This window comes from Mustela nivalis, assembly GCF_964662115.1.
Source record: "Mustela nivalis genome assembly, chromosome: 7".
Lineage (NCBI taxonomy): Eukaryota > Metazoa > Chordata > Mammalia > Carnivora > Mustelidae > Mustela > Mustela nivalis.
In genome coordinates this window covers 46,592,875-46,606,769 of record NC_139026.1, presented here as the reverse complement: position 1 = coordinate 46,606,769, position 13,895 = coordinate 46,592,875, and the positions used below count along the sequence as shown (strand labels likewise).

Sequence of the window (13,895 nt, the reverse complement as noted above, 5' to 3'; positions counted from 1 at the left end):
TAGCTTTCATACCTGTCTGCTCCTGTTCTCTCCCTCTTCCCATAGATTACCTGTTTCTATTAGTTTTTGATTTATCCTTCCACTTCTAAAATGTAAGTCTGCATCCATAGTAATACATCTATATGTCATATATACATATACAATTACAATTATATATGTACATAGAAATAAATTTGTATTTTCTTCTTTCTTAGGTAAAAGGTAGCTTCCTGTGCATAGTTATTTATCTTGTTTTTTTTTTTTTTAAGATTTTATTTATTTGACAGAGAGCGAGATCACAAGTAGGCAGAGAGGCAGGTAGAGGAAGAGGGAGAAGCAGACTCCCCGCTGAGCAGAGAGCCCGATGTGGGGCTCGATCCCAGGACCCTGAGACCATGACCTGAGCCGAAGGCAGAGGCTTAACCCACTGAACCACCCAGGCGCCCCTTTATCTTGTTTATTAATTTGTCTGTATATCCTCAAGATCCCTTCATAGTGATACGATGAAAGTATTTATTTCTTTTTACAGTTGTCTCATGCTTCATTATGAGGTACATTAGCTCATTCAGCTTTTGCTATAACAAGATTGTAGTCGGTCTTTTGCTGATGTTGCTAGCATTATGCATGTATCTGTTTTTCTTTATTTTAGTTTATTTTTGGGATAAAGGCCTGAAAGTGGGCATGTTGGTTTAATGAATATGTCATTTTGCCAGATATTGTCAAATTTTCCTCAATAAGATTTTTACCATTTTGCATTTCTAGAAATGCAAATGCTTTCACATTCTATGATTCGGTGAACTTACTGTAAGGGTAATGATGTGAATTAAAAGTATGTGGGATGGATGAAAGGAAGTATCAGATAGTTACTGATAAAATATCAGAGTTTATTGAAAACCCATTTTTTCCTCGAAAGTGATTGGATTAGCAAACTATATTCAAGTGAAAATGAAATTTTCAGGGTTATATGTTTGGTGTATGTTTGTCTGTATTATAAATAAGGAATGAATAACATTTTTTTGGATGAAAATAATAAATTGAGTATTAAATACCTTACATTCCTTGTTAATATGATCTTTCATTTAACAAGTGACTATTTTGGGTAAAAAAACAAGAATTAGTTTTATTTTGAGGACTCAGACTGCTACAACAAAGAAAACATTGATTGGATTTGAAATTCAGCAGTTTCAGATTTAATAGATACAGTTTTCATTGTCCATATATATATATAACCTTGAAGGTTTGTGACATGTTGTAACTGTACTTTTGAAAGTATATAAATATTGAGTCACTTCTCCTTTCCCAGCTTTACTGCAGCCTTTTTGTTTAATGCTTGTCTTATATTATTATTTTTTAAAAAATATTTATTTATTTGTTGGGGTTGGGGGAGAGCGCACATATGCACAAGCAAGTAGAGGGAGAAGCAGGCTCCCCGCTGAGCAAGGAGCCCAATGTCTGACTCCATCCCAGAACCCTGGGATCATGACCTGAGCTAAAGGCTGATGCTTAACTAACTGAGCCACCCAGGTGTCCCTCTACTTGTCTTATTTTAAACACTTTTTATTGAGGATATGAAAGAGTAGAATTTTGCAGCTTAATGAATGAAATTTTTTGTATTATAAAGAAATTAGGAGTTACAATGGGGCCTGTGTTTGGGAATTTGGGAGTGGGAGGGTATCACTAGTGATTAGCACATTTTTATTCTGGGAAGGAAAAAATTGGGGAAAGAGTTTGGATTCAGATCATAGAAGACTTGATCTTCAGGCTGTTAAATTTGGACTTTATTCTGTAGACACTGGAAAATCAATAAAGGATTTATAAGATTTACATTCTTCAAGTGAAAAATTTGAGGGGTATACTTTTTAATTTTAATGTAACCTTCGTGATATAATTGAGTAGTTTTGAAATACTTTTTCCTTATGGAAACATTGAAGTGTATATGTTATTGTTAGTGGCTGACTATAGTAACAAATGTTTATTGAGGCCATACTGGGTGCCAAGTGCACAGCACACTACTGAGTACTTTATTTGATTGATCTCTTTTAATCCTTACAGCAGCCTGGAGAATGGAGAGAATGTTGTCATACCCATTCTTACCCCATCAGAGGAGAAATTTAAGGCTTAGGGAAAGATAGCACATTATCCCAGATTGGATCCTAGACTTCTAAATAAGACCATTATTGAGACAGTCTGTGAGATTTGACTGGGGCCTGTTGATTAGATGGTCATATTGATCAGTATTAATTTCCTGACTTTGATGGTTTTGTGGTCAGACAGGAAAATGTCCTTGTGCTGAAGATAGATATATTGAGATCCTAAGCAGTAATGGGCATCATGTCGCAAACCCATTCGCAAATGGTCCAAAATGTTGACAGTTTCATAATCTGGGTGAAAGGTACATAAAAGCTCTGCACCTCTTACCTGAATTTGAAATTGTCATTTGATCCTTGATCAACATGAGTTTGAATTATCAGGGACCACTTACATGTTGATTTTTTTGGATAAATACAATACAGTACTGTAAATGTATTTTCCTTATGGTTTTTCTTAGTATTTTCTCTAGTTTATTTTAAGAGTACAGTATATAATACATATACGTATCAAATCCGTGTTAGTTGACTGTGTATTGGTAAGGTTTCTGGTCAACAGGAGGCTAACAGTAGTTAAGATTTTGGGTAGTCAAAAGTTACAAGTGGATTTTCAACTATGTGGGGATTTGGTGCCTCAGCCCTGTGTTCTGAGCATCAGCTGTATGGTGTAATGTATGTATCTCATTCTAAGCATGTACATATCTTTACTGCCTCTCTTACTTACTCTAATGTCATATGATAGACATTGATTAAAAATATCAAGCAAATTTTTATTTCTTCCTCATTGTACTTACTAATTTACTCAGCTTAACAGCATTTGCTATAACTTGCAAGTTCATTTCAAGTCATATTGTTTGCCTTTTGTAATATTTATACTCTGAGGTCACTTAATAAATGTTAAGTGATTATGGTATTTTTTCTTTGTTCTTTTAAGTTTATACTTTATGTGGATTATTAGACATGTTTTAAAACTTATGGGTCTTATTTAATTTTAAATGTCACTATCAAAATAACTGCCTGCTTTTTGTTTTAACATAGGTTATCTTATGATGAGGCTTTTGCTATGGCTAATGACCCCTTGGAAGGCTTCCATGAAGTAAACCTTGCTTCACCTACTTCTCCAGACCTTCTTGGTGTGTATGAATCAGGAAATCAGGAGCAGACTACCTCACCAAGTGTCATCTATCGGCCACATCCTTCAACTCTGTGCTCTGCCCCAATTCAGGCTAATGCCTTAGATGTTTCCGACCTTCCCACGCAACCTGTGTATTCATCCCCCAGACGTTTAAACTGTGCAGAAATATCTAGTATCAGGTAGGAAATCTCAAGATCTGTATTTTGGAGTATCATGTTAAACAAATGGACAGTTGGTTTGGTTGCCTTAAGTTATACTATTTTAGAAAATTTGAATAAGCTTGTCTATGAAGAGGAGCAATACATATTAATGTTCAAGAGCAAAGGTTAGGAAACTTCTTATGTGAAGGGCCATGTGGTAAATATTTTAGGCTTTGCTGGCCGTACAGTCTCTGTTGCAGCTATTCAGCTTTGCTGTTAAAGTATGAGAGCAGCCACAGACAGTACGTAAATGAATAAACTCCAGTCAGACTTCATGTATGGACATTGAATTTTGAGTTTCATGTCATTTTCTTATGCCACAAAATATTATTATTTTTATTTTTTTTTAACCATTTGAGAATGTGAAAATAAATCTTGGCTTGTGAGCCTTGCAAAACAGGTAGCAGGCTGGATTTAGGCTGCATTTAGTTTGCTGACCCCGTTCTAGAGTAGGACTATTAAATAGAATTTTCTGTGATGATGAAAATGTGATAGCCAGTGGCTGCATGTGGTTAGACTTGAAATGTGTTAGCTTTAGCTTTGACTGATTTTAATTTTTAATTAATTAATAATTTATAAGTTAATTTTTAAGTTAATGCTATTATTAAATATAGGGGCTATCACATTGGATAGTGCAGTTCTAGACCTTTGTGTTTATGCCGGTTCTGTGTGAGCATATACTGATGTTTTCTGAACTTTCCTTTATAGCATCCATGTTACAGATCCAGCACCTTGTTCTACCTCTGGAGTCACAGCTGGGTTAACTAAATTAACTACGAGAAAGGACAACTGTAATGCAGAGAGGGAGTTTTTACAGGGTGCTACTATAACAGAGGCTTGTGATGGCAGCGATGATATTTTTGGGTTGAGTACTGATAGTCTGTCCCGTTTACGAAGCCCATCTGTTTTGGAAGTCCGAGAAAAGGGCTATGAAAGATTAAAAGAAGAACTTGCAAAAGCTCAGAGGGTAAGCAGAAAAGATGCTTTATTTTTCCGTGTTTTGTATTTGAAAGTAAGATGTATTCATGACATGGGGCAACCCCAATGAAGTCTTTGCAGTTCTACATTTACCTTCCTGTATGTACAGCCTTAGCTCCTGTGGGGCAGCATCTAGGCAACTTTGAAAATAATGGAATAGAAAAGAAGCTCATCTGAGAGTACGCACTGCCTACAGTGCCTGCTCCCTGTCTTATTACATCATCATTCATACCAAATTGGTGGGTTATGTTTCACGTGTGAGTTTTCCCTTTCTTGTGTGTGGTTGACTTTATGGTCCTTCACTTGAAGTTATTTAGTCCAAGTCATTTTATTTTGAGGAATTGTTTGGTAGTAATTATCTTTGGCATTCAGCTGGGCTTGAATATTTTCTGTATCTTACCTTGGAGAATTTTCTTTTAATTTGTTGTATTTCCCATTTGGTCATCTTTAAAATTTCTGCTATCCCCAAATTTGTGGCTTTTCTTTTTCTGTGACTGTAATTAACTTTCAGAGGGAAATTTATAGCACCAAATATTTATTATTAGAAAAAGGGAAAAATCTTAAATCAGCAGTCTAAAAATAGCAAAATCAGAGCAAGCAGAAGGGAAGAAGTAATAAAGAGCAATGTCACTGTCAATAAAGAGCAATTTCAATTGTCATTTTTTGTCAATGAAATTGACAATTGAAAAACTAGAGAAAGTGAATGAAAAAAAGTGCTGATTCTCTAAAAATATCAACAAAACTGACAAATATCTAAGAAGATTGGCAAAAAAAAAGACAAATTATCAATAGCAGGAATTAAGCAGGATATCACTGCAGAGCTGCAGATGTCAAAAGTACAGTAAAGGAATAATGTGAACAACTCTATATAAGTTTGACAACTTGGATCAAATGAACTAATTCACATTTAGAAACTTGAGAGGATAAGACATTCTATATGTGTAATTTTTAGCATGTTAGGACATTTCACAAACATATATTCCCACCTTCTTTGCTACTATACTTGTCTCTTAAGAGTGTAACACTGATTTTTGTATCCCTGGTGCTTAGCATAGTACAATATGATGCCTGGCATATATGTCTTCTTATTAATGCTTCAATGAGTGGCTGATAACTAAATAGCTGTGCAGATATGTTAAAATATTTTTGATTAAATATTTTATCAAAAAGAAAAATCAATAGTCTTTTATGTTTTTCTAAAGGAAGGGTGTGGGGTGAGATGTCATTGTAATCAGCTTCTGCCATCTGGATCTGACTCTGTTGTTTTAATATACAGTATTAAGTGAAATCATAGTTTATATAGAGGTAAACTATCGAGCATATATACCCATCATTGAGAATAAATCAGTGGTTCCTTATTGATCAGAACAAATTACTAATTTCTTAGGTCAAGTTGGGAATTTCTTTTGAAATCTATAATGTGCTATATTTAGAGGTCCTGTTGAGGTAATTGAAATAATAATGATATGTGAACACGTACATATGGTGAATTATGAAGGGTATAGTATAGTATTAATACTTAGAGTTCAAGGCTTGAAAATACCTCTTGAATATGGAATATTTCTTGAATTTTAGCAACTTATGAATTAAAATTGTATCTATATTCATTCTCTCTATTCTGATTATTCTTTTAAGAGAGACCAGATAGTTACCATCTTTCTATTCTTGTACCTTTAACCTATTTTTTTCTTCATATATAAAGTGAGTTTCTTTTTTAAATCCTTTCCAGTAATCTCTGCCTTTTAATTGTTATATTTAAAACATTTACATTTAATGTGATATTGATATAGTTTGGCTTAAATCTGCCATTGTACTGTTTTGTTTTGTTTGTTCCATCCATTCCTTTTTCTTCTTTTTCCTTCTTTTATGCCTTCTTTTGGATTAATTCCACACTTTTTGGTGATCTCATCTTATCTCCTTTGGCTTATTAGCAATATATCTTTGCTGTGCTTAATAGTATGCATACTTAACTTATTCATGTCTACCTTCTGATGATGTTATACTACCTCACATGTAAGAACCCTACAAAAGTGTACTGTTTGTAGCCTTTGTGCTGTAGTCATAGTCTGTTTCACGTGTTCATATGCTTAAACTGTACAGTGCAGTTACTATTTTTTGCATTGAAAAAAAGATTTAGGTGATAAGAATCTTTATATTTACTGGTATTGCTGCCATTTCCATTGCTCTTCATTTCTTCATGTAAATCCTGGTTTCCATCTGATAATCATTTTTCTTCTACTGGGAAGACATCTTTTAGCATTTTTGTTGTGTATGTTTGCTGGTGATAAATTATTTTTAGTTGTTATGTATCTGGAAAGGTATCATTTTCCTATCTTTGATTTTGAAAGATATTTTCACTTGGTCAAGAATTTTAGGGTGATAGTTTTTCCTTGTAGTACTTTAAAGATGTTGCTCCAGTGTCTTCTAGCTTGCACTGTTTCTCACAAGTAGTGAGGTATTGTCCTTTGTTCCTCTGCATGTGATGTAAGATTCCTCCCTAGCACTGGCTGTAAGCACTTTGATTATGGTGTACCTTGGTGTAGTTTTTTTCATGTTTCTTGTGCTTGAGGTTTGTTGAGCTTCTTGAATCAGTAGTTTGTTAATTTTCATCAAATTTGGGAAGTTTGGGGTATTATTTCATAAAAAAAACTTTTACATACCTGCCCTATCTCTGTTCTCCTGCCAGGCTCCTATTACATATTCAGTAGACGGCTTCAAGTTGTCCCACAGCTCACTGATGCTCTTTTCATTTATGTTTTAATCTTTTTTTTCCTGTTTGTGTTTCATTGTGCATAGTTTCTGTTGCTGTCTCTTTCTTCAGTGTCACTCCTCCTTTCTTCAGCACATTTAATCTGTAAATCCTATAAAGTGTATTTTTATCTCAGACATTGTAGTTTTCATCTCTGAAAGTTTGAGTTGGGTCTTTTTAATATTTTTTGTTCTGTTTAATAAGTTCAGTCTTTCCTCTAGCTTCTCAAACATATAAAATACAGTTTAATAACTGTTTTAATTCTTGTCTAATAGTGCTTTCTTCTTTTCGGGTGATAAGCTTGGCCAAATTGTAGGACTCACCTAATTTGTTTCATATATTTGGAGGATCACTGTCTGCTGCTGGGTGCCTGGTGTCTTAAAAATTGTTTTATATATTTTTTCCAGTTTTTTAGTTATATCAGGTAGGGTTGTGAATGTGATCCTTGTTACTCTTTTTTTTTTTTTTTTAAGATTTTATGTATTTATTTGTCACAGAGAGAGAGAGCATACAAGCAGGCAGAGTGGCAGGCAGAGGCGGAGAGAGAAGCAGGCTCCCTGCTGAGCAAGGAGCCAATGCAGGACTCAATCCCAGGACCCTGGGATCATGATCTGGGCTGAAGGCAGTGGCTTAACCAACTGAGCCACCCAGGCGTCCCCTTGTTACTCTATCTTGATTGGGAGTCAAAGTTCTATTGCTGTTTGTAATGTTTATTCTGCGCCATCCTACTAACCCTAACCCCAAAACATACACTTAACACACATGGTCCAATAATTTTGAACTTTATGAGGATAAAGATTGTATGTGTTTTTTGCTCATGATTGTATTTTGAACACATAATGGGTTCTCAGTATATTTTGTTGATTAAATGAATCTATACATATGTATACAGTTACATTATTATAGAATAGACACACATATTAGTTAGGGACATGCTAGGTGCTAGTAAGCAACCCCTAAATTTTAGTGACTTTATCTAAAAGAAGTTAATTTTTATTTCTTGAGCATTCTGCAGCAGAGGCACATAGTTGATATGCAGTTCTTTATGAAATAATTCAGGGATCTGTGTTTCTTCTACCTTGGATCTTTGTAGTCTTTTTGAATTTTACTGTTATCTGTATCTAACCAATGAAGTGAAGGGAAGAGAAAGTTTGGAGAAAGGCACACCATTCTAAAAAGCCTTGTCTTTGAAGTGACACATAACTTCTGCTCATATTCCACTGGTGCAAACCAGTTTTCTGCTGCTGCTTAGGTGTGTGGTGGGTTGGGAAGTGTAGTCCCTGGCTGGGCAGTGACTCCCAGCAACAAGTCCATACTGTGGATAGGGGGAATACCCATGTGATCACTGATTTTGAGGTGCAGGGATGCCAGAGATGATGTATTCTTCACTTATTTGCCCTTCCACAGGGTAATACTGAAGACCAGTTTTGTTGGATTTCTGAGGTAGAAATTGGGCTTCAGTTTACCTTTATTTAAATGTTACTTCCTGGACTCTACCCCAGATTCTGCTGAAATAAAAATTATTGTATTGAGGCTTAAAGATATGCATTTTTAATAAACTCCTTTGTTGATTCTTGTATTTGCTACTTGTGATACCTACTGGTATAATGTGTTACTTCCAATTTTTAATTATTTTTCCTTAAAACAGAATGAAATAACTTGGAAAATAAGAATCAGTGGAATAGCTTGCGGCCAAATAAAGTCATCCAGAAATGCATACCTATGTCAAATTCATATTCAGCATAGTCCTACTAACTGTGGCCATGGTTCTTTGTCATAGTACTGACAGCATTGTACAAGACCCTGTAGGGGACAGAAATAAATCAGATTTGACCCTGTCTTTAGATATTTATTAGTTGGGAAGAAAAGACATGTATTACATGGTCATGTTTCACTGAATCTGAATTGTACATTTTTTACCCCATATTAACCATCGTGACTCTCGTCATTGCCTACTTGTGTATGAACTTGGTTATAGTTTTTCATATTGTAATTAATTCAGTTGAATTGTGTGATTTGGGTTCTGTATTTGTTGGTCTTAATTACTGGCTTAAATATCTTGAAAATGACTTCATTATGATAGGACATTGAAACAGAAAGGTATATTAAAAAAATCAGCTTTAAAGAGTTCTTATTATAAGTATAAAATGAACTTTTTTTTTAAGATTTTATCCATTTTTTCGACAGAGATCACAAGTAGGCAGAGAGGCAGGCAGAGAGAGAGGAGGAAGTAGGCTCCCCGCCAAGGAGAGAGCCGGATGCAGGGCTCCCTGAGCTGAAGGCAGAGGCTTTAACGCTCTGAGCCACCCAGGAGCCCCTAAAATGAACATTTTAAGTTTAAAAAAATCAAATTGTTTCATTGACAGCAGTTTTTCCTTTTGATATAAAAATGTTAATCTTAAGAATCATAGTCTTAAATTTGATGGAATATACTTGAACAGAGTCCTGAAGTTCTGTGTTTTGAATATCTCTCAAATTTCTTTTCTCCAGTACAACCACTCTAAATTTGTATCTTGCCTAAAATATAGCAGTAATCAGTGAACTGTTTTTCTTGTCTCTAATCTTTTTTTTTTTTTTAAACCTCAGCTACCTCACCATACTTCCAAATGACAATTTTGAATTGCACATCTGATAACTATCCTGTTTAAAATCCTTCAGTGACTTCACATGGCCTTTGAGATAATCTCCCCTTGTCTTTAAAGGATGTCCTGATTTCTAAGCCAGTGCTTTTTAGGATGGGCCATAAACCTACTTTTCTGGTATTATCTTTTTTGTGGTGTTCATCCCTTCTTGTCTTTAACTACTACAAAACATGCTAGCTTTAGCGTATGGATGAAGGGAGAAAACTCTGAAAAGGGAAATTGAGCTCATGTTGTAGAGGGCTTTTAGTATTTAAGGTGAGGTTTATACCACTTTGGTAGAGGAGCTATTCAAGAATTTTGCCTTCCTGAATGACATATGTATTGCTCTGATGGCAAATTTCTCAAGGAGCAGTTATCTTACTCGGTTTCTTAGCTTGAGAATTACCGTAGTGACCATGGAGTAGGAGATGTTGAATGAATTGACTTACATTTCATATGTAATTATAAAATAGTGAAGTTTTAGTGTTTGAAAGAACCTGGCATTAAATTTATGCAGTTATAGATTTATAAATTAACTCAGGGAGAACTGGCATCTTTATGATATCTTTCTACTCAAGAACATGGTATGTCCTTCTGCCTCTTTGTTTAGGACTACCTGTGTTTTTGCATTTGCCAGTATTTTAAAGTTTTCATTTTGCATTGTAGTCTTCAGCATTATGAAGTTATTTTGTTTTCAGTGATTGTTGCCCTGTATTCTGTCTAGTCTGATATGATTCAGATTCTCATTTTTATTTGTATTACATTTTTTAGTATACTTCTGCCCATTCTTTTATTTTTAATCTATCTGAATCACTTAGTTTTAGGTATGTCTCTAATCTAAAGCGTAGAGATGGATTTTGCTTTTTTAAGCCAATCTGAAAATCATTTTCTTTTTAATTAGGTGAGTTGCATCTGTGCACATTTATTGATAAGCATGCTACATTTGGGCTTGTTTCTGTCACATAACTTTCAAATGTTTGCTGTGTGTGTACAACCTTTTCCTATGTTGCTCTGTTTTCTTTGTGTACTCCTCCTTTTTGGTATTTTTGGAAGGTTTGATTTCCATTCTAGTTGTTATCTTCCTTTAATCAAAGATATATATACTATATTGTAATTGTATATATCTTAGCCTTTCTTTAGATATTGCCATTGTCTCCTGCCATAAGCAATACTAAACTTACCTGGTTACTGTTTTTCTCATATCATTTGGTTTTATTCAGACTGTTATTTCAGTGTTAATCTCTATGCTCTTAGATATATTTAGTTTATACTACTTGTGTGCCTCAAGTTATAGTCCTTTACTTCCCATTAGTATTTAAGAAATTTGTGAATTAAATTTCATCTTTCTCTTATATTTTATGTGTATTATTTTTATATTCCTAAAGCTTACAACATTTGAATAATTGTTTTGTCAGCTTTATCCCTATTATAAAAATGGACTTTATTTTTTAGAGCAGTTTTCAGTTTGTAGTTACATTGAGAGGGTGGTAGAGTTCTCATTCACTCTGTCCCTGCACTAACATAGCCTCTCAACACTATGAATGGTACATTTGTTCTAATTCATGACCCCTAGATTGGCATATCATTATCCCAGAGTTCAGAGTTTATATTAAGGTTCCCTTTGTTGTATGTTCTACTGATTTTGACAAGTCTATAATGACATGTGTCAACCATTGTAGCTTTATCCAGAATAGTTTCACTGCCCTAAAAACCCTCTATTCTCTCTTTATTCCTCCCCACTCACTAAATGCTAACATCCACTGACCTCTTTTTATGGTTTCCATGCTTTTACCTTCTCCAGAATGTCATATAGTTGGAATCCTACAGGATATAACCTTTTCAGATTGGATTCTTTTATTTAATAATATGCATTTATTTTCCCCCATGTCTTTTCATGACCTGTTAGCTTATTTCCTTTTAATGCAGAGTAATACTCCATCATCTGGATGTACCAGAGTTTATTCATTCACCTGCTAAAGGACATTTTGGTTATTTCCAAGTTTTGGCAGTTATGAATGTATAAACATCTGTGTTCAGGTTTTGTGTAGGCATAAGTTTTGAGCACCTGTGGGTAAATAGTAAGGAGTGTGATTGTTGAATCATATGGTAAGAGTATGTTTAGTTTGATTAAAAAATGGCCAGACTTTTATTTTTTTATTTAAGATTTTATTTATTTATTTGACAGAGAGAGAGAGATCACAAGTAGGCAGAGGCAGGCAGAGAGAGAGGGGGAAGCAGGCTCCCCACTGAGCAGAGAACCAAACGTGGGGCTCGATCCCAGGACTCTGAGATCATGACCCGAGCCGAAGGCAGCGGCTTAACCCACTGAACCACCCAGGTGCCCCAGACTGTCTTTTAAAAGAGCTATGTCACTGCATTCCCAGTAGCAATTATGAGAGTTCCTATTGCTTCCTATTGCTTCTTGTCAGCATTTGGTGTTGTCAGTGTTCTGCATTTTGGTCATTCTAATCGGTGTATATCATTGTTTTAATTTGCATTTCCCTGATAACATATGATATGAAATATTTTTTCACTGCGTATTTCTTCTCTGTATCTTCTTTGTTGAAATGTCTGTTCAGGGGGCGCCTGGGTGGCTCAGTGGTTAAGCCGCTGCCTTCGGCTCAGGTCATGATTTCAGGGTCCTGGGATCGAGTCCCGCATCGGGCTCTCTGCTCAGCAGGGAGCCTGCTTCCTCCTCTCTCTCTCTCTCTGCCTGCCTCTCTGCCTACTTGTGATTTCTCTCTGTGAGATAAATAAATAAAATCTTTAAAAAAAAAAAAAATGTCTGTTCAGATCTTTTGCCCATCTTTCAGTCAGGTTGTTTGTTTTCTTACTGTTGCGTTTTAAGAATTTGTATATTTCTTATAATAGTCCTTTATCAGATATTCTTTTGCAAATATTTTCTCCAGTCTGTGCCTTGTCTTTTCATTCCCTTGATGTGCCCATCTTTTAGTTGTAGTTCTACAGTGAAATATATTTGCTTCTCACCCCCAGTCCTTAGTGTTAAAGCTTCTCCAGCTTCTTCTGGATTATGTGAATCTCTGTTCTTTACTTGATCCCTGAATCATGCTTATATGAGAGATATTCTCTAAAGTTGTATCAGTTTATAATTCTTTGTCTCTGGTTTTATACTTGAAGGACAGTTTGGCTAGATATCAAATCCTCATTTCACATTTTTTCCTTGAGTATCTTCAAAATGTTATTCTTTTGTTTTCTAGCATAAAATGCTATTGACATTTAATACCAATCTGATTGTCTTTACCTAATAAAGGTGACCTGGCTTTACCTCTAACTTTTTTTATTATGGTAGCTTCACATATTTGTTTTTGTTTTCCATATTTAAATGGGTTGGATTTCCCTGGACTATTAGGAGGAGGCTCCTGTGAAGGAGTAAGATAGACAAGAAGCTTTCTCAGTTTTATATTTAAGAGCTTTCCTTTCCGTTGTTATTGTCTTATCTTTGTAGCCTCTCTGTCTCTATGGGGTAAACCTCATTCAAGAAGGTTTTTCTCTTCTAGCCCTGTGTCTCTACAAACTTTACAGATATAACATTATGTCTAGAGATGATATTTCTAGAAACAGAAGAAAAATACTTTTATACGACCTTCTGTGATCTGTTTGCTTTGGAACCTTGCCACCCTCTTTCTCCTTTATTTTGTCTGAGCCTTTTCTCTGTCAGTCTCCATTATTCCTGTCTTGCAGTTTGGTTTCAGATTCCGTGAGTTTTTCCTTTGGAGTGGGCCGTGTCCTGGAAGATTCTCTTTGCTGGATGCTTTGCAGTTCCCTGAGAGTTGAGGGCTTTACAGTACTGTTTGCTGCTTTAGGACTGCAAATAGGCTTTCGTACTCCACCTGTAGCTTGGAGCTTGTGGAAACCTTTTCCTTTTTCTCCATTTGTTCTCATATTTGTTCTCCCAGTTTCCATTAGGGTCAAGTCCTCATTTTTGGGGTATATGTAATAATTTTTGGATCCTGAGACTTCACCGGATACCTCTATAATCCCTTCTACTTCCTGCTGTCCCCTCCACATGGTTGCTGACTCTGCCATGTTGGCAGTGTAGCCACGTTCTCTCACAGTCTAAGATTTGTGGGGACTCCCTTACCTAGTGTTGTTGAAGATGTGGTTGGTCATTGGGTACTTCTGATA

At 35.3% G+C, this 13,895-nt stretch overlaps 1 protein-coding gene across 3 annotated transcripts in view; it reads left to right on the top strand.

The window, feature by feature from the left end:
* The window catches only part of RAB3IP (RAB3A interacting protein), a 45,721-nt gene that overhangs the window by 11,260 nt on the left and 20,566 nt on the right, over nucleotides 1–13,895 (top strand). For all 3 annotated transcript variants that reach the window (XM_082742910.1, XM_082742909.1, XM_082742908.1), the window contains 2 exons: nucleotides 3,105–3,380; nucleotides 4,110–4,368. In XM_082742910.1, the coding sequence (XP_082599036.1) occupies nucleotides 3,130–3,380; nucleotides 4,110–4,368 (510 nt within the window). In that variant the 5' untranslated portion in view covers nucleotides 3,105–3,129. The remainder of the gene's footprint in view (nucleotides 1–3,104; nucleotides 3,381–4,109; nucleotides 4,369–13,895) is intronic.